The sequence below is a fragment of the Grammomys surdaster genome, unplaced genomic scaffold, assembly GCF_004785775.1.
Source record: "Grammomys surdaster isolate TR1022 unplaced genomic scaffold, NIH_TR_1.0 233, whole genome shotgun sequence".
NCBI classification, from domain to species: domain Eukaryota; kingdom Metazoa; phylum Chordata; class Mammalia; order Rodentia; family Muridae; genus Grammomys; species Grammomys surdaster.
In genome coordinates, this window is record NW_021604678.1 from 2,830,736 (window position 1) to 2,854,326 (window position 23,591).

The window sequence follows — 23,591 nt, forward strand, 5'->3', positions numbered from 1 at the left end:
TCACTTAATGCAGTGATCTCAGAGAATTTGTACCTCTCCTTCCTGACACATTTATCTGTTGAGGATTTCCATATCCAGGCTACTGTGGACAGTGGGTCAGCAGCATCCACATGGAAGCAACTCTGTGTTGTGCTGACTGGGAGGCCTGCAAGTCCACACCCCCGGGAGCTGGAGTTGCAGGTGGCTGTGAGCTGTCTGACACAGATGCTGAGAAAAAGAGCCATAAGGGTTCTTAACCACTGACCCATCACTCCAACCTCTCTTTAGAAAAGACTGCGACACTGTATTCATTTTGTCAATTTATTTTTGTGCACGGGTAGAGCAGGTCTCATTTAAGAGAAGGGAAAGAGAGAACACCTCACCCTAAGTATAAGACTTGAAGGAAGGGTACTCAGGGATGCGGCACTCCAGTCAGTTCCAGAGACTTACCTTCCAACCTCTGGGGGAACCAAGTCCAACAGTCATAGGCTGTATGTTCCCGGAATCTCTTGGACAGCCCTGGCCAACCCCAAAAGAGGGATTCTCCTGCCTGGGGCTCGGGTGTTAGGTGGCCTTTCTCTCTTGGAGGTAGCACCATCAACCCAGATGAAAAAAGTTTGTTTAAACTATGTATGTGTATTTATACACAGAATGGCATATATAATAGTTTTTGGGATTTTGGTTTTCTTGTGTTTTTTGTTTGTTTGTTTGTTTGTTTGTTTTTTGAATGAATAGGTAATAGTATGGTTCCTATGGCTTGTTCAGACATCTTGTTATTTTACCTACCTCCTTCCCTCCCTACAGACCCTTCCCTTTCCTACAGACCATATCCTGCTATTCCCAGATCCTGCATGGCAAGTGCCTCACCACTGAGCCATCTTTCCAGCCCTACTGTGGAAAGTTCTGATGAGGATTTTTGTGTCAATATTCCTCAAGAGAATGTGGCCCCCAGTTTTCTCTGCTATGTCCTTACCTCATTAGGGTTGGTATTACAACAGAGTGACTTTGTCAGTGTTCCTTTCCAGGAACAGCTGGAGGGTCATAGACACTAGCTCTTTAAAAGTGTGGTAGAACTCAGCAGTATTCAGTCTTGGGCTCACTGTTGGACACTTTAAAAGTCCATTTTAAATGACTTCATCGAATAGCTTATTGGTCTGCTGTGTCTAAGAATGCACCCATTTCTTCGGATTTTCTAGTTTTCTGAAGCATGAAGTATTCCCTCATCACCCTCTTGATCCCACTGGAATCTCATTTCCTATTTTTACCTCTGGTTTTATTAACTGTGTTTCTCTTTCTTATGGTTAATTTAGCTAGGCTTCTATCCACCTTCCTTTTTTTTTTTCAGAGATTTTATACATTTACTTAATCTCCACTGCACTAATTTCTGCCCTGGTCTTTCCTCTTCCTGTCTACTGCGTTGGGATTGGCTTGCTCTTGTGTTTCTATGCCTTTGATTTGTATATTATTAAGTTTTGTATTTGAGATCTATCTGGCTTTATTTTTAAACGTAAGCACTTGTATAAACTTTCTTCTTATGACTTTCTCAGCTGTGTTCCAAAAGTTCCAGTAAGTTCTACTTTCATTTGATTGTAGGGGTTTTTATATTTCCTCTCTGTTTTTTTTTTTAAGTGGGCAGCTGGTCATTCAAGGGTGCACTGTTCAGTCTCCCAGTAATAAGCAGTTTATAAACCTTTTGCTATTCTGCTGTGATCTGATGAGATACAAAACAATTCTTTAAGTTTTTTGGTATTGGTGAGGGTTGCTCTGTGACACAGGACTGTTATGTGCACTTAAGGAGAGTCTATAGGCTGTTGTGGGTAATGTGCACCCATGTCTCTTGCATGGACTGTTCTGTAAGTATCCAGTAAGTCTGTCTGATCTATGCTATGAGTTTACTCTGTTTTTAGTTTAGATGGCCTATATACTAATGAGGATAGGCAATTAAAGTGATACAGATTATGGTATCAGAACTTGCCTGACCTTTTATGCCCATTACTCTTTATGAAATTAGGAGCCTCAATGTACACACACACACACACACACATTTGTTACATCTTCTCCATGATTTGTTTCCTTTATTAGCACACACACTTGTTCTATCTTTTCTAACTGCTTTGAAGTCCACCTTATCAGACACATGAAGAGCTATGCCCATTTGTTTCGGCTTCCACCGACTTGACAGACCTCCATCCTTTGCTTCCTGGTCTGTGGTGGTTTTTATGGAGCCATCTGTGTTTCTTGGAGATGAGACAGTTTGAACTGGTTACTTTGTTTCCTTTTTGCTGCAGTTAGCCATTCTGCTTCTCTTTTTTGGTGCGTTGAAACTACTTACATTTAAGGTTACTGCTGCGTTGAAACTACTTACATTTAAGGTTACTGCTGAGGACTATTTACTAAGTCCTACAATTTCACTGCCTGTTTGTTCTTTTTTCCCCCCACAGGCATGTCTTGTGTGACTTGTGTTGGACAGAATGCAGATCCTTTGCTGGCTTCTCCTTTCACCCAGTTCATCCCTTCCCCTGCCCTTGTGGTTGAGGCTGCCTCTGTTCCTCTTCTCTGCAGGGCTTCCTCAGATCTCTCCTGCAGTGCTGGCCCAGGGCTCATCAACTGCCTTAGTCTTGCAATGCTCTTGTTTCTTTTTCAGCTAAAAGATGCCTTTGGTGGACATTACAACCTTGCTTAACAGTTATTGACTTCCAGGTCTTGAAATCCATTCTTTCCTGCTCCTCTGGCTTGTAGGTGGCTCAGATCTGATACTGTTCTATATACTTAACTTTTCCAGGTTGCTATTTTTCCTTTATAATTTTTAATATTTTAAAAGCAGTTTTGATATTCTGAAATCTTATTTTTTTCCTCTTCTTTGGTATTGATCTCAGTTCCTTCTCCTGTCCCATGTATTCTTAGGTCTGATCGTTGTGTGTCCCAGAGGCTTTGGACACTGTGCCTGTGCTACTTATTTGCTTGTCTTTACTTCTGTTTGAGTGTGAATTCTCCCTGACCTCCTCTTCCATCCCTGACATGTTTTCTTCTGTTTTGGTTAAGTCTATTGCTAACGCTTTCCACTGTGGTTATTTGCTCTATTATGCTTTTCATTTCTAAAATTTTTTTCCCACCTAAAAAGAGTTCGGTTTCTGTGCTGACTCTTCCCTCTTTAACTTCTTTTATGTGTCTGACACCAACTTGTCTGTATCTTCCAAAGTCACTGCTCACTTTTACAGTCATGGGACGTCACACACCAGCATCCGCCTGCCTTTTTTCTCCCTTTGCCTCCTCCCATCTGTTTCTTTACACACACAGGCATCCTACCACTGTCTCTGTGAACTCCCAAAGTTCCTCTTCTGTAAAGAGAATGCACTTCTCCTTCTCCGGGAAACAGTGGGAACATCCAGTCTCACGCAGAAGCCTCTGTTCAGTAATGTGTCACAGCATAGCTAATTCTTCTTCCAATAAGATACAAAATTAACTTAATTTCCAGATTTTCCAAAACTACAAAGTCAGAAGGCCAGGCCATATTTACCTGTACTACATATGTGAGTGGCACTCAGTCTTTAGTACACCTTCTGCTGCTGCAACAGAACACCTAGAGCTGGGCAATTTATGAAAAACAGAGAGTTATTTCTCACAGGCCTGGAGGCTGGGAAGTCCAGGATCAAGGTGTGGTACCTGAAGAGATTGCTGCTTCATCCTAAGATGGAGAGCCAAAGGGCAACCCTCAATGGAAAGTTACCTTTATGACAGGAGTGCTTGTGTGGTACCAGGTCACACCCACATCAGTGGCACTGACCTACTCACAGAGGCTCACCCAGGCCACACCTCTCATCCCAATTTGTACATGATAACTTTGGGAAACACCTGAAACCACGTCATTCTATAAACAAAAACTGTCTTGCAGAGAGAGCTGAAGTACTCAGCTAAACCTAGCACAGTATGAAGGGCAGGCAGTCAGTGGGCTAACGTGGGGGTGGGTAGAGTGGGAATGGGGGGGGGTGGGTATTGAATCTCCTAGGACTCATCTCCTTCAGAGGTAGAGGGCCACACCTGGCATGTCTGAAGTCCTGCTTCAATCCCTAATACGGCCAGGAAAAAAACCACCACCACCACAACAAAAGCAACCACCTTAAGTGGTTACACACTGATCAAATCACAGGCTGCTAATGCAGCCAGTGAGTCAGTCTGTTTCAAACGTTAATGACATGGTTTGTTCCTGGAGGTACAAGCATCATGAGTCAGCAAGGACTTGCGTGGTCACGGAGTTTATTTAAGCCAAGGGTGAGGACCCAGAAGCAGCCAGTGAAGCAGGATCTGTCGTCTGATGGTGAGTGGGAGTTTAGAGAAAGTCCAGCTACCAGCCTGGCGCAAAGGTAAACTGGAAGTGTGTGGCTTCTCAGAGAGAGGAGATGGCAGGACAGAGTTCAAGGGTATCAGAAGGCTTTGTCCGGGTCTTTCCAGGGCTTCTATTGATCAGCAACACTTGGACCAGACCACTCTGCTGTGAGGTCATCCCTACAGTACTCAGCTGTCCAGACCTCGACATTCATTACCCATCACCAGCTGCCAGCAGCACCAACCCAGGGACACCATACACTGCCATGCATTGCTAGAAGAGACTCACCTAGTGATAAGCACACCACATAGAGCACACTCGCCCTCCCTCCAGCTGATGGTCACACCACCTTGGGACACACTTGGATAAAGAACTACCTGAAATAACTTCAGTGAATGGAAACCGCCCATTCCCATTCTGGAAGGCCTTTCCCGGTTGCGACAGCACATTTCTTTCTTGGGATCACAGAGTAAAGGCTTGGGAATAACCAGCAACCTTGGCCAAGCAGTTCTACTCTTTAAGAAAATTATGGATTCACTTTAATGAAATCATGGGTTTCTAGGAAAAAGCCAGCTACAAGGAAAATGTTTAATATAGATTTTTTTCATTGTAAAAAGTCAGATATTAAATGTAACTACTATATCCATATAGTGGGATGCCTCATTTAAAATATGCCTGAGGATACTGAAGGATAGGAGATAGTGCTTCCAACTACCACAGAACAAAATTAAAATAGCAGGGCAAGGGGGTATAATCCCACTTCTGCATCACACACGTGTACATAGGCTGCACAGCGCAGAGAGGGTCTGAGAATAGACACCATTACTGCACACACATGTTCTGGGCAGGTCCCAAGCTCCTACAGCTCAGAGAAGCTTCCTACAGTGAGGATTTTAACCCTTTATCTACAAATGCAAGGCCTACAACATAGTTTCCTTTTGGTTTATTACATTAAAAGATAATGTGTATACTGGACAGAAACAGTCACGTATAAACTCTTTACAGAGCGGCTTCCTGAGACTGAACTGTCAGGCCATCTACTGTTCTGGTTTTCATAACCAAGTCCCTCATAAGCAGTGTTATAAAATCTATCTTTCTGGTTTTGAGAGCTCCCCCTCATTACACAGCACTGAGCAGAAGGCCTCGACTCACCATGCCCGTCACAGTGCCTGGGTTCACCTCGCTTCTCTTCGCCTTAAGTTTCTCATTTGCAAAAGGTTGTAAGCACAGCTGTGTCACAAGGCTGCTGTGGGATCAGTGTGTACTAAGTGGTTAAGCAATGTGTAGCACACACTGTGTGCTCAATAAGTAGCTGCTATTATTTGCTGCTGTTGTTTTATATTAAAGTCATTATGGAGGGAGAGTCTGACTGACACGTGGGAATTCAGCATCATTATTACAGAGCATCAAGCTGGTGCACAAATTCGAACACAAACACACACGTGCACACATGTATGCATTTATATAACACACATGTGCATCTCTCTCTCTCACACATGCATATGCACTTATATAACACATGTGCATTTCTCTCTCTCACACACACACGTGTATGCATTTATATAATACACATGTGCATCTCTCTCACACACATACGTGTGCGCATTTATATAACAAACCTGTTCATCTCTTTCACATACACACACACACACACACACACACGCATGCATGCATGTAGTTCGAAAAGATCTGAGATTTTTAAAGTGAAGATATGTTCAGGAAGACGGTATACCTTTGTTCCATCAGCTACAAACAGAAAAAAACAAAAACAGGTAACACAGCGTTGAAATGATTTATTCTAATACGGTTATGAGACTGTGACAGATTTTTTTTCCATGTTCAAACACAATTCCAGACACACAACCTCCCATGGTCTTTATTTACTCAAGGACCACATTAACACTGGGCCAGGTGAGGCCTCAGACACAGACTTCAAAAGGCAAACTCCTCCTCGCTGGCCTTCACCCACTCCCTTCCATCCCTCTGTTTTTGGCCACAGAAATGAGGATGGTTTTTCTCTTAGGTAGCTCAAGGAAACTAAAACAAGTCTACTCTGATTTTCCTCCAGAGGTGACTGTAAAGCAACACTCTACTCCACCTTGGCTGTAAGGGGACCAGAAGACCCCCATATGAGCAAAGTCCTATCCCATCCCAGGAGGAAGGAACACTGTCCGCAGGATAGGAAGATTCCAGGCTGTGTTGGGTCTCCTGGTTCAGTAGTTCACCCTTAGCTCAGACCTTCTTTATACACTCACAGTTCTGTCAGGCAGTCTCCCGAAACCCCAAAGAATGAGGAACAAGGAATTCTGGCAACTGAGGACCGCAGTCTAGAAAAGTGAAAAGGAATTCGTCTACCTCCCAGGAGGAAAGTGACTCCAACTCCACAGGGAGTTGCAGAATCCAGTGAGGGACATGCAGCTCTCATCCCTGCACCTCTTTGACTGCTTTGTCAACAGTCCACTAAGAGTGTTCACAATCAGCTAGCAATGTGAGCATTGCAAGCCTGCGGACTGCTCTTAACTAAGTCTAACAGGAGGTCAATGGGCACCATACTGTGTCTGGTCAGACTTGAGACTCGTGTCTGGAGTGGGAACAGCCCTGTGACTCAGCCCATTGCCATCTGCTGTCTCCAGGCACACGGTGTCAACGCGGACACCAGTGAGTGCTCTCTAAGATCTGCTCACTTACTGGTGAGGAGAAGCCCCCCGCTACAAACACACACACACACACACACACACACACACACACACACACTGAGGGATCATGGGCGTGATCTGTGTGAGGGTCAGGTAGGACAAACTGAGCTGAGTTTGAGTCTTCCTTTATATCTTCAGAACGGCTGTCGCCAAGTGCAAGTGGGAACACCCAGGTTACCTTTACTGTATGACTACACCAGATGTGTTCGAACTCTAGGAATAAGAGCCACCACTTCTTGTTCAGTCCTGAAGCATCAAGCAGAAAGCAGTCAGAGGATAGGGCACACATATACAGCACAGAATCCTTCAGAGCACTTTTGTATCTGTGCCTCTCAGGATGTGACATAAACGGCATCTCGTTCTGTGTGGTGTCGTAAAAAGACACTGTCAACGCGTAACGTTTCACATAGTAATCTGGATGGAACTTAACATTTTCATCACTTCTGTTAGTTTTGTGACTCAAGTCACCCAAGCATACAGTGCAGGGTAAGATAGAATTAGCTGAAATCCCATGCTCATAAACACTTTAAAATAGCACAAGTAGAAAATGGTGAAATGTTGTGTTTCAGACAGTAATTTTAGACTCAGTTAAAGAAAGATATTCTGGAGGCTGAGAAATGGCTCAGGCAACAATACCCCTGCTGAGCAAGTAGGAACACCTAAATCTGAATCCCCAGCAACCATGTTAAAGCTCAGCCCAGGGGCATACTGCTGAGCAGGGGGCACCAGTGGGGTGGGGTGGGAGCATCCCAGCCAAATCAGTGAGCTACAGGTTCTGTGAGAGATCCTGTCTCAAAACAAATAACTGGAGAGCAGATCAAGGAAGACACCTGATGTCAACCTCTGGCCTGGGCACACACATGAACACTCCCACAGAGAATGCATATACACCATATGCACACAGCATGTATATCCCACCTATCCCCTGAGACGCACACACAGACACACACACCCAAACCACACTAACCACCATCAAAGAAAAGGTTAGAAACTACTGCTTTTCCCCTGGCATTTGGGGAACACACAACCTTTTTCATTAGGAGGCATTGGATACCAGCACATCTAGGAGCCTGGGCTATTGCTGTGACTTTCACCAGCTGACTTATCAGGCACTAATGAAGCACTTCAGATTATCCCTCATTACAGCCTTCTCTTCCCATAGGCCCCAAATGCACAAAAATCCAAACATAGCGCATGGACGGACCAGGATGACCTCAAAGCCTGTTCCTGAGCTGGGTAGCGACATGGACTTGTCCTCACCCATCCTACCTTGAAGACAGTCCGGACAGGGCTTTCTTGAGAATCTCAGGGGTCCTGTCTGAAGATGGTGGGACCTCAGGAACGTCAGAATCTCCTCTGGCATCGAGATCTCCATACCTGTCATCAATATCTGTTTCCTAAAATTAAAAAGGAGAACTATTTGCAAAGTATTAACACATACTTTTATTTTGAGACATAACCTCAGAACAGCCCTGAGATGACCTGGAACTCACTGGGTAGCCCCTGTGGTCCTTAAACTCTGGTCCTCCTGCCTTGGCTTGTCAAGTGCTGGGTTTTAGGTGTGTATTGCCATTCCTGAGGCAAAGTATTCTTTTAAACAGCACATGCTTGCCGGTGTGCTCTCTTACTGCTCAGTGTGCCAAAGTGTGGTTACATAATCTAAGACAGAGATGACACCATCGGCCTAAATCGAATGCCTAAGCACTGCCATACTTTCCTGCTAAGCAAGCTTTATTACCTTTGGTAAAATTCCAAAATAAAGGATTACTTTAAACAAAAGACATAGGAACGGCTCAGACCGCTTCTTAAGCCAGATGTTTACTGACAGAACTAAATAGTCACTGTTTGCTTCTCAACTGGGAGGACATCGTTGTTTCTGTAGCTTCTAATCAGCCATTCAGTCTGTCCTTATTTGACTAACATGCCAGCATCAGGAGTCTGAGGACTCTGTGCTGGGTGTAGCAATATGGACTATACCATCCATTCATTTTTATTAGACCTCAGTAAAATAGGTCAAATGGATACTATATTTTTCCAACTGGTGAACAATGGTCAAAAGTGCTATTTTAGCTGTCAGATTTAAGGTATTTAATATCTAAGCTAACTTTATAGAGTCCACACATGCAAAGCGTCATGTTTATGTTGTAGGCCAGGGGAGCTCAGGATCTCTGGGACAAAGGCCATCTGTGAACTTTCAGGATAGGGTAGCCACAGTATCTGTAAAATCAGACATGGAATTCGCTGTTCCATTTTGACACTGGTTTTGACTTCCACTGCCTTCCCTCATTACTGCCCCTTCCTCTTCGACACCTAGGCTCCTGCAACCAACAACTTCAGTAAGGAAAGTGATCACGGGGTGAGAGTTAGAGGGACCAGTAACTGGGGACAGCAGATTTCCAACAGACAAGGACAGAGGTCCTGAGCAGAGGTCAGGCTAGGACTCTCAACCCAAACTCAGCCTTCATCAACTCCAAAGTTTGGGCAAATAAATCTATACCCCAAGAGGAAGCACTTAATATAAGGCCGAGACCATGGCAAATTCAAGCACGTAGGATTAAGCTACTAGGATTAAGTCTGCCGATGCTGCAGGCGGCCTTCTAAATGAAATGTTAGCAATGAGGCCATATTTTCAGACTTCATAAAGCAAAAAGTCAAACGTTAGTCTACCAAATGCAATTCTTATAAGCAATTATATAATTCAACATGTTGCTATGCCAAAAAACGACAAATGAGACAGACATGATCGTAAAACAACTTAAACAGAGAAATGCTGACTGGTAACAAGCAGCCCGACGTCAACCCCAAGAGTATCTCAGCACCAGTGGCCAGTGAGCAGGGTCACATGACTCCTCAGCCAGGAAACAAAGTGATGCCTTTTCTTGCCATTCTTTCTAGCTTCAGTGATCCAGAGAGGTAGATGGGTAGAAATTCGGATGGTGACAGAGGAGTGTCTCTCCAAGGAATCGCAAGGACACGAAAGAACACGAGGCTGGGAATCGGGGGCCTGTCAGGACCCGTCCCACCTGGACTCAAAGGATCAGTTTGGCACAAGGCCAATCCCACAACCCTAAGGGAATGTAGGCTTGAGTTTCCACTTGGAAATAAAACCACTGGACTGGGATTCAAGTCATTCTCTTCAAATCAGCAACATTTTTGCAAAGCCCATACAAGTATAGTCAGCAGTGACAAAGTTCTGCTCAGGCCTCAGCTCCTGTGCTGGCTAGATCTGTCGACTTGACCCAACTCGGAATAACCTGGGAAGGATTTAAATGAGGTGTTACCTAGACCAGACTTACCTATGGGTCTGTCTGTGGGGGCCTGTCCCAACTGCTGTTGAGGCAGCAGCACTCCCTGGGGTAGATCCTTGTGATGGTCTAAATGAGAATGTTTACAGGTTTGGTCCCCAGTTGGTGGGACTGTTCAGGAAGGATTAAGAGGTGTGGCCTTCTTGGAAGAGGTATGCCACTGGAGGTGAGCTCTGAAGTTTCAAAACCCCGTACCAGGCTCAGTCTCTCTTGGCGAGCTGCCTGAGGACCAGGATGTAACATTTTCAGCTACTGCTCCAGTGCCATACTGGCCTGCTGCCATGCTCCCAACCATGATGTTCGTGAACTAACCTCTGAAACTGAAACCAAGCCCTCAATGAAATGTTTCCTTGTATTAGCTGCCTTGGGCATGGTTTAATCACAGTAACTAAGAGAGCCCTGAATGGTCTCTCACAGTAAAGCAAACTGGCTAGCAAGCAGGCAGGCAACACAGCACAGGCACGTTTGTTTTCCCTGTTCTTAACTATGTGTGTGGGGTCGGGTGGTGTCATGTGTGGGGTAGGGTGTGGGGTGTGGTGGTGGTGTGGTGTGTGAGGTGGTGTGGTGTGGGGTATAGTGTGGGGTGGGGTATGTGGTGGGGTGGGATGGTGTGGGGTGTGGGGTGGGATGGTATGGGGGGTGGGAGGTGGGGTGGGATGGGGTGTGGGGTGTGGGATGGGGTGGTATGAGGTGTGGGGTGGGGTGGGGGTGTGGGGGGGTGTGGGGTGGTGTGGGGTGGGATGGGGTGGGGTGGAGTGGGGTGGTGTGGGGTGGTGTGGGGTGTGGGGTGGTGTGGGGTGGTATGGTGTACTGTTGCTAGCTGTCTAGGACTCCTGCCTTGGTGACTTGCCCGCCACTGATGAACTGAAAAGTCCAACCTAAAATAAACTCTTTCTCTTGTTCTAGATTTTTCTTTTCACAGCAATTGAAATGAAACCGGAGCCCTTCCCTGCCCTCTACGCTGCCTTCTCTTAGTTACACTCCTTGAGTTCTGAGTTTTACCTTACATCCTTTAGAGAAGCACGATCTAAAATTTAAGATTTAATCTCACCATAACTAAAGAAGAAAAGGCAATCCCCAAACACAGCATGTTACCCCATCATTAGTCAAACATCGGAACTGAATTCCTGGTATGGACCCTCTGTTAGAAAGGCTGTGGACTTGAAAGGACATCAGGGGACAGATGAAGGAACACTTCAAATGACCAAGCAGCCACCCCACCCGGCATGCTGAGTCAGTTCAAAGGACTTTGAAAAGCAAAATGGCAGCTGCTTTTTGCAAAGCCTGTAGTCTGGAAAAGGTTCTTAAACATCTTTGTGTCTTGGGCCCGTGGCTCCAAAGCCTGCATGGCTTCCTCTTCGTGTCTCCACACCAGGGACCTGTACCTTTAGCTCCCAATCTGTCTAGTCCAGGTTTCCATGAATAGCACAAGGTTTGAAACAGAAACGACAGACTGCCTCTTCCACACCAAACCTGCTGCCTCCTTCCCTGTGTCGTGTTTGGAGAGCCACAGCCATACCAGCGAGCTGATTAGTCCAGTCTCCAGTCAGAGCTCAGCATCTGCAAAGCAAGATGGCTCAGTGGGTGAAGGCACCTGCCTGCCGAGCAAACCTGATGAGTTCAGTGGCCAGAACCAACAGTGGAAAGTGGGGAACTGCCTCCTGACCCCACCACATGTGTTATGGCATGTGCACACACATGTGCATGCACACACAAGTAACAAAGGTAAACTACATTAAAAAACTGGGCACCCATCTTATTGGCTCTTCCTTGAGCCTACATGAAACCCGCCTTCCCTTCCATCATCAGCCCTTCTGGCATCAGCCTCTCCCCTGTGCCTCAGCCTCCTGTCTGCCCACGAGAGCCTGCTATGCACACTGCAGCCAAGACAAGACAACTTTACAGAGCCACAAATCTGATATTGCTATTCCCCTGCCAGCACACACCAGGATGAAGGCAGATCACTGTGTGGTTTAGGCTGTGTCCACACAGGGACCCTGATATGGTAGGTCTCCAGCTTGACACCTCACTTTTCACAAAGTGTCCCCTCTTTCCTGCATGTGGATGCTTATTCTTTGTGTGAAGTGTAAAGTTACACCCCCCTCTCTTGCCAGTTCTCCTGTTTCTAACCTTCCTGCTCTATTTCTCGAACCTGGCTCCTGCAGGGCCACAGTCTGCCATCACCTTCAGGGACGCTTCTTTGGAACCTTCTTCTCTGATTCTGGGCTCCAGGTTAGCCATGCTTCAGCTATGTTTCCAGAATTCTCTCTATCGGTGAGTGTGTTTGCCAGTCTGTATTTGTCACTAGTCCGCATCCTTTGTGGAGAGAAAATGCTGAGCACAGACATCACTCCTGACTCCAAGGAACTGACCCTGGGCAAGCACATGCTGGACAAAGCAAGCCTGCCGGCTCAGCTACAATTTTACGCTAAAATATGATCTCACCTGCACTCGCTGTAGGTGATCTCAGGTGAGCCACCCTGCTTGGGACCTATTCTTATTCAATTGTAAAGTTCAAATAAAAAATGTCTTCTAGACAGGCGTAGTGGCACATGCCTTTAATCCTAGCACTTGGGAGGCAGAGGCAGACTCAGCTCTGAGTCTGATCTACATGGTGAGTTCCAGGACAACCAGGACTAGGTAGATAGAGAGAGACTAGGTAGAGAGAGACCTGGTCTCCCCATGCCACAAAAATAAAATAAAATAATTAAAAGAGAGAAAGGAAAGAAGAAAGAAAGAAAGAGAGAGAGAGAGAGAGAGAGAGAGAGAGAGAGAGAGAAGGAAGGAGAGAGAGAGAGAGAGAGAGAGAGAGAGAGAGAGAGAAACAGTCTGCTAATGAATGATGTCTGAAAGCTGCAGCAGACGTTCCTGGTCACCAGGAAATCTGGCTCCTTCAGTGAGACTGATTCTGGAGGGCTGGAGCAACACACTTCACAGATTCACGTCCTTGTACCAAAGGAAATAGTCACTTCCATCTCATACGAGAGAAGATGCAGGCTGAGAAGCTAAGCAAAGCACCCAGGTTTACCTAGCCCTGGATATGCTCTCAAACCCATCTGCACACTAAGCAAGCCTGAGAGCAGCCTGATGGGCAGGCATGCCTCAAACACAGAGGTTCAGTCTAACTTTAAATATGCGTGAAGCTGCAGAGGACGGACGAGCCGAGGAGACTGAGAGAGCACAGCTAAGGGATGCGCACTGCTCGTGTACAGGGGCGCTCACAAAAGTGCTCATCAGGACCACATGGCTGCAAAACAAGCGGATCTCACAGAACAGAGTCCAGCAGTCACTCCACGCATATGTACTCAACTAAGTCTCCTCAACGTCCTAATGGGAATGCAACAGGAAGGGCTGAAATAACTGCAAAACAAAAAATCCGTAAAATCTCTAATCTTGGATTAGGTCCCAAAGACTTTCCTTAACTATGATAACAAAAGCATGCCCCATAAAAGAAAGAAGAAAACAAACTATCATTTTTGAAAGATGCTAAAACAATGAAAAACCACACCAAAGACTGGGAGAAGGCAATCACACAGCTGGTGACAATCTGACAGCTACAATAGGAGAAGGCCTCTGTCAATCACACAGCTGGTGACAGCCTGACTGCTAGAATACATAAAAAACCTCTCAAAGTTCACTGGAACACAGTCAACAATTACAAGCCATGAGCAAATATTTTTGCTGACACTCTGCACCAACAACCAAACACAGATGGCAAATAAGCACAACACACCCCGCATTATAACTCATTAGAGAGACAAAGACCCAGCCTGCAAGTGCTGCCGGCCAGCGTGGGGCACGGAAGCCTGCAAGTGACACCAGCCGACATGGGGCACGGAAGCCTGCAAGTGCCTCTGGCCAGCGTGGGGCACAGAAGCCTGCAAGTGATGCCGGCCGACGTGGGGCACGGTGGGCAAGTGCCAGCAGGCTGTGGGGGAGAACAGTGAGTCTGAGGCCAGCCTGAGCAACAGAGAGACTCAGACATACACAGACATGTGCACACACACATATGTATATACACATACACAACACCAGGCGTTGGAAACTGTGATGTTTTATCCCTGTATGGTGGGAGTGTCAAAAAGGGTAATCTCTTCCAAATACAGCTTGCCAGTTACCTGGGAAATTAAAATGTATAATCTCCAGATGTTCTGGCCATCTCAGTCTTGGCATTTCACCGGGAAAGATGAAAGCATGTATCCTATTGTAGTGGCTGTACATGTAGATTCATGGTAGCTGCATCTGAGTACCATCAAACAAGAGAAAACCAAAAGCCCAATGTGGAAGCAGGCAGATCGGATTACTCCATGCTGTGACACACACCCACACTCACTCCTGCTTACTCGCTCTCTCTCCCTCTGTACACTACTGCTACCTAGAATGTATAGATGTGTCTTTAAAATAACTATATTGAATAGAAAGGCCTGGAAGCCAGGGGTGACGGCATGCCTCTAGTCCTAGGAGGAGCATGAGTTCAAGATCATCCTAACCACAAAGCCAACTGGAGGCCAGCCTGAGTGACATAAGTTCCTGTCTAAAACACTTGGAAAAGGAAAAAGGGCCACACAAAATGTATATATAGTATGCATATGACCCAGGCAGTGGTAGTGCACGCCTTTAATTCCAGCACTTGGGAGGCAGAGGCAGGTGGATTTCTGAGTTTGAGGCCAGCCTGGTCTATACAGAGAAACCCTGTCTTGAAAAGCCAAAAAAAAAAAAACCATGAGTCCATGCCTGCATTGCACATAGCACTCCATTTACATACAATATGCATATGAATACATGCCTGATAACACTCCACTTACATATAATATGTGTATGAGTACATGCTTGTCTGCACTTACATATGATATGCATATGAGTACATGCCTACGTGCATTTACATATGATATGCATATGAGTACAAGCTGTACAACACTGCACTTCCATATAATTTACATAAGTCCATGCCTGTATGCACTGACGTATGATATGCATATGAATATATGCCTGCATAGCACTCCACTTTCATATAATATGCACGAGTGCATGCTTGTATTCACTTACATATAAAAGTGTGAATACAAACCTCTATCAAACTCCACTTACATATAATATGCATATAAGTACATACCTACATAGCACTCCACTTATATATACTATGCATATGAGTACATGCCTGCCTGGCACTGAACTTGTGTAAAATCCCAGGAAGTGTAAATCTAACTTACAGTACTAGAAAACATACCAGTGGGCAAGGAGGGACGGAGAAAGAATAGCAAACAGGGGAAACCTTCCAGTAGAAGACAATGCTCCTTATTTTATTCGTGGTTACATAGGAAAAAATGTCAAAACTCATCAAACTGTGCCTGCTAAGGATTGCCTCCCCCTCCCCCTAGGCTGTCCCCTGTTGCTGCTCAATGTGACAGTACTGAGATGGACACCACACAGGTGCAGAACTAGTGCTCGCACGGGACAGAACAGATGTCTTCTCTCTACACTTAGAGGCAGCAGTGCCTTCTGTGAGTATGAAAATGACACCCTCACCAGGGAGCAAGCAGCCAGAACCCTCCAGAACTGTAAGAGATAAATCCCTGTTACTTAAGATGACCAGTTCTGTGACAGTTTGTTATAGCAACTGAAACCAACAATAGCACTTTGTGCTGAATTTAGTGAGTATCGCTGGAGACTGAGAGGAGAGGCCCACAGAGGGCTGAGACTCTTCTCCACAGTGAACACTGGGAACATCAGGACAAGGGTAGGAGCCAGGGAGGAAGGATATGGTCTGTCAATACCCCACGGTGCTCAGCATGGTTTCCAGTCACACACGGGGTCTGTGTCCTGAACCCCTGAAACATCATGTGACAACGCAAGGGAGATACAGAGATGGCAGCTGCCAAGTGACCAGCCCTGAGATGGAGAAGCTGTCCTGACGGTTACAAGGAAGAGAAGGAAGTGTGTCTGAGGAGACAGGAGAGTGGCAGCAGTGAGTATAACTGGTTCTGAGAGAGGTGGGAGGGGCCACAAGCCATCCGATGCAGAAAGACTGGGGAGCAAGGAAGGGCAAGGAAACAGGGTTTCCCTTTAAAAGCCTCTAGAAGAAACAGTCCTGCTGATACCGAGTTCAACCCCTGAGGCTCATTCAGACAGCTGATTACAAAACTCTAAGACAGTAAGTCTCTGTTGTTGTAAGCCACTGTTGGAGGTGACAGGATACAGAAGTTATCAGAAATGAGATTCCAGAAAGCAGCCATAGCCAGTCTACGCCAGTGAATCCCTCCAGCACCCTACCTCTGTGCCAGAGTTTATATGAGTCCATTCTTGGGCCTCTTCACCTGGCAGAGCTACACCCACCCATGGCTCTGCTTGTACCTGAGGACTTGGGGTATGTTGAGGGGCTGGTTGACAGTCACCTCTGTGACAACTAGCCTTCTGGGTGGCCACACCACTGTTCTTGCCATATTCTGCCATTGAAAATGCCACAGGCAGTATTCAAATCCTACCTTCTCTCAGGGGTCTGTTCTAAGATGTCCCTGCAGTTTGGGCACCTTGTAACCTTCCCCTGGAGACACATCATTCTTAAAACTATGCTGTGCCTAATAGTGTCATTTGTGTATGTCTTAAATCCAAATTAAAGATCCCCAAAGGGCTAAAGGAACAGGATGACAGAGAAACTCTGATGGGCTTCATTCAGTCACTAATTACAATTATGCTTGCTCTGAGATCTTATGACAGCCTTGTTAGAGATGCCACTGCTTTCTCAGCACTTAATCCATCAGAAAATAAAAACCAGCAGATCAACTGAGAATAACTTTTCCTACTCCCAGTACTTTCTGCATGGTGAGAACCCGATAGGATCCTGACTTTGGGGTGCAGGGTGGGGAGGGGAGTTCCGGAAGAAGCATTGAGGACAGTAAGGAAATTAGACTAGGGATTAGGTGGTTTTTAAAGATGGGTCTACATTGATCAGACCAGTCCTGCACCCCTGGGCTGACCAGACTAGTCCTGTACCCCTGGGCGTAGTGACCCTCTCATTTGAACCTCCCAACTAGCTGAAGTATGAGTGTGTGACACTGTGACCTGCTATATAAGACTTGATCATTGTTAAACGTGTAATGGTGTTGTAGCTATGTAGGAAAACCTCCTTAAGAGATGCATGCTTAGACAGACATTAATCCCAGCATTCAGGAGGCAAAGGCAGGAGGATCAGAGCTCAGGGTCATTCTTGTTACACAGCAAGTTCAAAGCCAGCCTGGACTACATGTCTGTGTCAAAAAGAAAGCAAAAGAGAAGGGCAGGAGCGAGCTCTGCTGCAGTGAGCGTCAGTGTGTCTGCAGCTCCTGTTCCAGCCGTTTGCCCATAACTTGCACACCCACATGATCGGGCAAAGTAAACTCAGCAAACAAGCTCTTATTATTTAAAAATAAAGGCTGATTATTGATGATATTTAATACTAAACAACACACTGTTTAGGGATGCAAACATATGTTAACTCCATCAGGAGAAAGAGTAAAAGGTCACCCAGAAGAGTAGCTGCAAGGCTTCAATCCTGAATTTACTGAAAGTGGTACATATCAGCCCTGCAAACAGGAGTGCTACAGGCAGAATCCAGGGGGCAGCACATGTACCGGACCCCACATGCACCTGACCCCACATGCACTGGACCCCACATGCACCTGACCCCACATGCACCTGACCCCACATGAGCCTGACCCCACATAGACCTGACCCCACATGTACCTCACCTCCCATGAACCTGACCCCACATGCACCTGACCCCACATGCCCTGGACTCTCCATGTACACTATCCCATACAGCTGCTAACAGGCTCCACCTGACAGTAAGGAGGTAAAAGAAAATAAAAACCACAACAGGAAAGAGCCTGAGGTTCATGGCGGGTGAGGTGCATGTGGGGTCCAGTGGCCTGAGCCTGAGGTCTAATCTTTTTCCCCATCTGGATTTCTACATCTTGAGGTGAAATGTCAAGTCCAGGACGAGCCTTAATAAATGTTTGCTCCTCTATAGCACCACTATGTATCTGAAATGACCTACTTGGGACAGGAGGATAGCACAGCAGAGAATCCTCATCTTAATGAGGGTTTGGTGCTCCCTGGGCCAGGTGGGTCACAAAGTGGCCACAGTCAAGAAGCAACCATCAGGTTCACAAACATTTAAGATAAGCCAGATCCTCACAGAGCATTGGACTCTTCCACTCTGGAATGTGTGTGTCAACGTTATGTTTAAAACAGTTTAAAATCTTGTTCTGACACACTCTTAGGCAGACATAACAATTACTAGAACAATAACTTTGATCCCTCTGTGGTTAAAAAAAAATTACGAAGCCCACTAATGGCAACAGCCCTCAGGAACGGCCCAAATCCCTGGTCCTCTTGGAGCCTAGGACACACCATGCGGAGTTGTCTATAGGAACCCAGGATATGACAGTAAGGTAACAGAAGTCCTTAAGCTGGTTACTCTGAGAATGCAGGGCACAGTGGTGGCTCTGGAAAGCTGTCCTGTCATCAAAGGCATTTCTGTGTATTAAGGAAGTTGCATTTAAAGGTGCCTGCCTCACAAAGGGGAGACTCCCAGCAACTTCGTACCAGGGATTTTACAACAAGCAACCCTTGTTCCCTGTACATGTAAGCCTTGTAGGGCAGCATCTGAGCGGAGCCGTGCTTACAGAGGTACCGAACAATCATTTTCCCAAGACAAAACCAGATCAAGCCTCAGAAAATATGTGAAGGTCCTGAAAGAGCTGTTTCCTTGCACTGAAGTAAAATATTTTTAAACAGTATTTTCAAATACAGAATCATTATGGGAACACAGACACAGCCGACTCATGTTTTCAGCTGAGTCATTTATGAATATATAAATCTCTATTTTGCAAAAATGGATATATGTCAATACATAAACACAAAGAGTAAATATACTCTATACTTGAATATTAGTGTTATAATGCGATTACAAGATGATATTCAGAAGGACTGCTCTGAAGTGTCTTACTCTCTTCTACCCAGGATGATTGTCCTCCAGAAAGTCACCAAAGTTACCAACACAGAGAGAAAGGAGAGCCCTGGGATGTATCCTCTAGAGACAAGAAGGGTGACCCTGTGAAAATGAGGGCCTACCTAGGTGATACTTAACAAGGACGCCCCCTAGATGTCACCATGATGAAACAGGAAGAGTCTACACTACCCAGCCTGTGCTGGCACCGTCACTGTGAAGCGAGATTCTTGTCTAGGGCATCAGTGATCACTGACCATAGTAAGATCTCGATCTAAAGCTGAGAGCATCACTAAGTAGTGAAGAAGAACGACCAGGAGAAAAAAGGAAGCCAAGAGACACCAGGTTCAACTGAAGCACCAACTCTCTCCACCTCCTGGAGAAGCAACTTGGTGAGAACCAATAAAGAGAAGTCTGCGCTGAAGGCCATGCCCTGTGAATCCACAGCATGATGGCTGTCAAAAAATAGAAGACCTCAAAAATGTAAAAAAAAAAGGTTTTAATTAAGTAAATAAAACGCCCACCTTTCCCTGGTCCATTTAGGACGTGCACTATTGATGACCTGCATCAGAAAGTCTACTCTAGTGGACGAGAGAGAAAACTGGTTATAGACAGCTTATAATATTCCATGGAAAATTTCCCAGGATAATACGATGAACTGCTTAAACTCAAGACCTGAAACGTAAAACTTCATGCAGTAACACCAACCTGTTCTTTAGAAATCCCAAATATGGAAGGAAGGCCTTCGAAAGACCAACCCTCCCCTCCCACAGTTTACCTGTCTACACATTGTAACTTCAGAAGTGACTCTAGTGGCACAGCTTACATTCCTGAATACACTTGCCCAGGAAGGCCCTGTTCCTTCAAGGCCCAAAGAAAGAACTTGGGAATGTCACATCAGCTGCTCCACAGGAAGCACTGATGGGGAGTTCCTTCAACTGGAGGATGTTCAACTTCCTCAAAATCTGTTCTGGCTGCCCCCACAATCCCATACAGTTAGCCATGAGAGTTTCCCATCCTAACCAAGCCTTCACACTGAGAGGCAATGAAAGGCCTCCCCCCAGTTCTCAGCTCTGCCACGCCTGCTTTCCCACTGTGAGACACCTGCTGCTCTAACCCTCAGCTATTTCTCAGAACACACATTGTGAGGATGGAGTGAACTAAAGCCCTCTTACAAACACCAACAGCCTCGGCCTACAGCTAACTTAAGAGCTGTGTGGATTCGGCATGTAACAACTGTCTGTGGTCAGCAGTCTGTAGAGTTTGATAGATCTGTTAGCTGCCTCCTGGTCATTTCACATCCCGAACCTTAGAAGTGACACTACCAGTATCCATGTACCTGGCCTAAGCACACTTGTTTCTGAGATCCATCAGGACTCTCTGGTCTCCATCCCTGTTTGAGTGAGAAACTGGAGGGCCCAACACGTGGACTGCACATCTTCTGCAGTCTCCCTTCCTTTCCTGGTACCTATGCATCATTCCCCTGTGCTCACCATGAACTTCCCTAGAACTTCCCTAGTGCTTCGGGGCTACCCACCATGCCTCTTAAAGCACCTCTTCTCTCCCTGACTTCTTTCCACAAACATCGTCCCATCCACCGAGAAAGGAAAGGTCTTCCTTCTTCCTCTTTGTATGGAGAATAAATGTATATAATAGATTTTGATCATGTTTTCCCCTCCCCCACTCCTCTCAGGTCTTCCCCACCTCTCTACCCTCCCAACTCCCCACCCTCCCCACCTGCCCTGGGGTATGATTGAGATACCCAATGACACTATTTTGGAAAAAACTGGTCTTCCCTTTGCAAGTAGGTATCAGGTGCTGATAGTTTCTTGGGATAGGAGCATTGCCCACTTCCCCCTGAGTGCTGGGGACCCCTCTGGCCTTAGCTATGCAGGCTCTGAGCATGCTCTCTCCGTCTCTAATGGGTACTTGTGTGTATCAGTCCTATGATGAGTCATCTATCACCTCTGGCTCTCCCTGTCTCTGCACCTCCGCCCCTTCATGGCTGCCTGGGCCTTCAGTGGAAGTCTTCCTGTCAGAACCCCCTTCCATTTCCCAACAGCAACTTCCACCAGTGTTCCTCGCCCTTTCACAACAGAAAGTCTGGTTCGTGCTAGGTTCTTTGGCTGAATTCTGTGTGCATCTCAACTGTTACTCTAGAGTACCTCTGAGGACACTTTCTAAGCAACCCCTCCTCTCTCAGCCCCCAGGATCCTCTGTAACTTGGCTACTCCTTACATCCCTAGCTCTTTTCAAACACGGACACTCCTTCACCATGGGCGCCCTGGTCCCATCTCCCCTAGCCTCATCAATTCCCATGGAGGGCGCCACAATACCCTTCTCAGGCGGGATTGCCCCTTCCAGTACCTTCCAGGCCACTTGCTCTTGAGCTACATACAGGTTAATGCTACTGCAGACTTTCCAGTGGCGAGCTTGGTGTGGTGACACACATGTAACGCCAAAACAAAGACAGGAGTAAGGTGGGTTCCAGGTTGGCGGGACTCCGCCGGAAATGCTACTTCAAAGAAAACCAATAACCAAAACAACAACAAAGCCACGTCAGGTAGCTTCCCAGAGTCCATGAATAAAGAGGAACACCAAAGGCCACAAGGCTCACTTCCCAACCAGGCAGTTTACGGTCTGGGATTTCTAATTTCTGTGTTCTGTTTCTAGAATGCTGAGTCAGGAAGTACTTCTGCATGCCTTCTGACTAGAATACCCTGCCCTAACCAGCCCTAACCCCTGTCCACTTGACTGACTCCCCAGGCATCTTAACTTCTGAGTTAGACACTCATGTCCACCTTAGAGCTTCCCCTACAGTCTCTGCGTCCACTCAGGCCCTCCATGCTAATGAGGCTTTCATGGCTATCTACTGAATGCAACCCATACGTGCCTCCCAGGTGGGTCTTGGGCTGCAGTGGGCCCTCGTCCTCTGTCAAGTACTACTCCAGCAGTTTTAAGCCCTGCAGGTAAGAAGCACTTTTTCACATGCTAATTCTCTGGAGCATACAGAGTCTTGTCTGGGCAGAAGTCTCAGGGTCCTGAACAATAGAAGTGTCACCCTAACCAGAACATTATAAAGGTTACAGAATGGCAAGTGGGATGTGAGGTACCCCTTCACTTCCTGCATTAACTTCTAAAGGTGTTTTTAAACTGGCTCTTTAACATAGCAACACTTAAGAGTTTCGATGGACCAAATATTAACCAGCCTCCAGCAGGCGGCTGACTTAAAAATAGCCCTTGACCTGGAAATAAAGGTGTGTTCAAATACACACCCTGATAAGAAGGGGCACAGGGAGGATGCAGCTCACCATCTGAAAGCTCTGAAAGTCAAGGGCTCCTTGAGAAGGGACTCTAGAACCACAGGGATATTTCAGCACAATTTGAACACGCTCACCCTCGTCTAAGAAACATTGACAAAATCAGTTGCAGATGCACACACTGCATCTGGAAAAGCCACATCCACTGAAATATGTATCAACAACTCAATGACAGCCGGCAGCTCAGCATTTATAAATAAACAAACAAGCCAAGCCCAACCGGGTGGGTAAGCAAGTCACTAAGGGATCAGTCTAATGAGTCAAGACACCACAGAAGCAGGTCCTATTTTAAATACATTCTGGCGCTTAAAAATAAAACAATACACTCAAAAGCTACTTTATGTGTCATTTCCCTGTTTCCAGAACATGTTTTGTCTTAATAAAAGCTCGTTAGCTTCCTCCAGTTAAGGAAGTCGACATGAGGAGGCTGGTATTTCCTTGATTCTAAAGGATACCAGTGCTAAAACAAAATCCCAACCTAATTAATTCTATTTTGGGTCTGGTTTCCAAGGCACTTTTCACGGAGCTACACTCAGCCCATGGCTTTCAGTTTTCAACCTCCCACAGCTGGAAAGCAAGCGTATTCTGTCACTCCTTGGCACGTATGTTTCCTAGACTCTCATCTTACCTTCCATCCATCAAGAATAGGGAAGAACCTGTGGTCCTAAAATCACCTATTTATCGCTAACCATATTGTTGTGGCACAGATTTCTAACTGAAGCTCCATCAAGCTCATCAGTGTAAGTTTGGGAAGGAACTTCGCCTCAATCGAACTGCCAGAGAGCGTCAGAACAGCACAAAGCAAAAGACAGAAAATAGAGAAGTTAGGTTCCACAGCAAAAGGCAGAGAACTTGACCTTGGGCCACTAAAGTCCATTTGGCTAGTCTGTCTTTTGTTTGTTTGTTTGTTTGTTTGTTTGAGACCTGGGCCAACCTTGATCTTACTACAAAGCTGAGAATGAACTTGACAGTCCTCGCCTC

The 23,591-nt window shown here is 46.1% G+C and overlaps 1 protein-coding gene across 1 annotated transcript in view; it reads right to left on the reverse strand.

Annotated features, from left to right (window-relative positions):
* Nucleotides 1–23,591, reverse strand: part of Cds1 (CDP-diacylglycerol synthase 1) — a 60,431-nt gene that overhangs the window by 35,873 nt on the left and 967 nt on the right. The window contains exon 2 of the mRNA XM_028773682.1: nt 8,269–8,396. Coding sequence (XP_028629515.1) covers nt 8,269–8,396 — 128 coding nt within the window. The remainder of the gene's footprint in view (nt 1–8,268; nt 8,397–23,591) is intronic.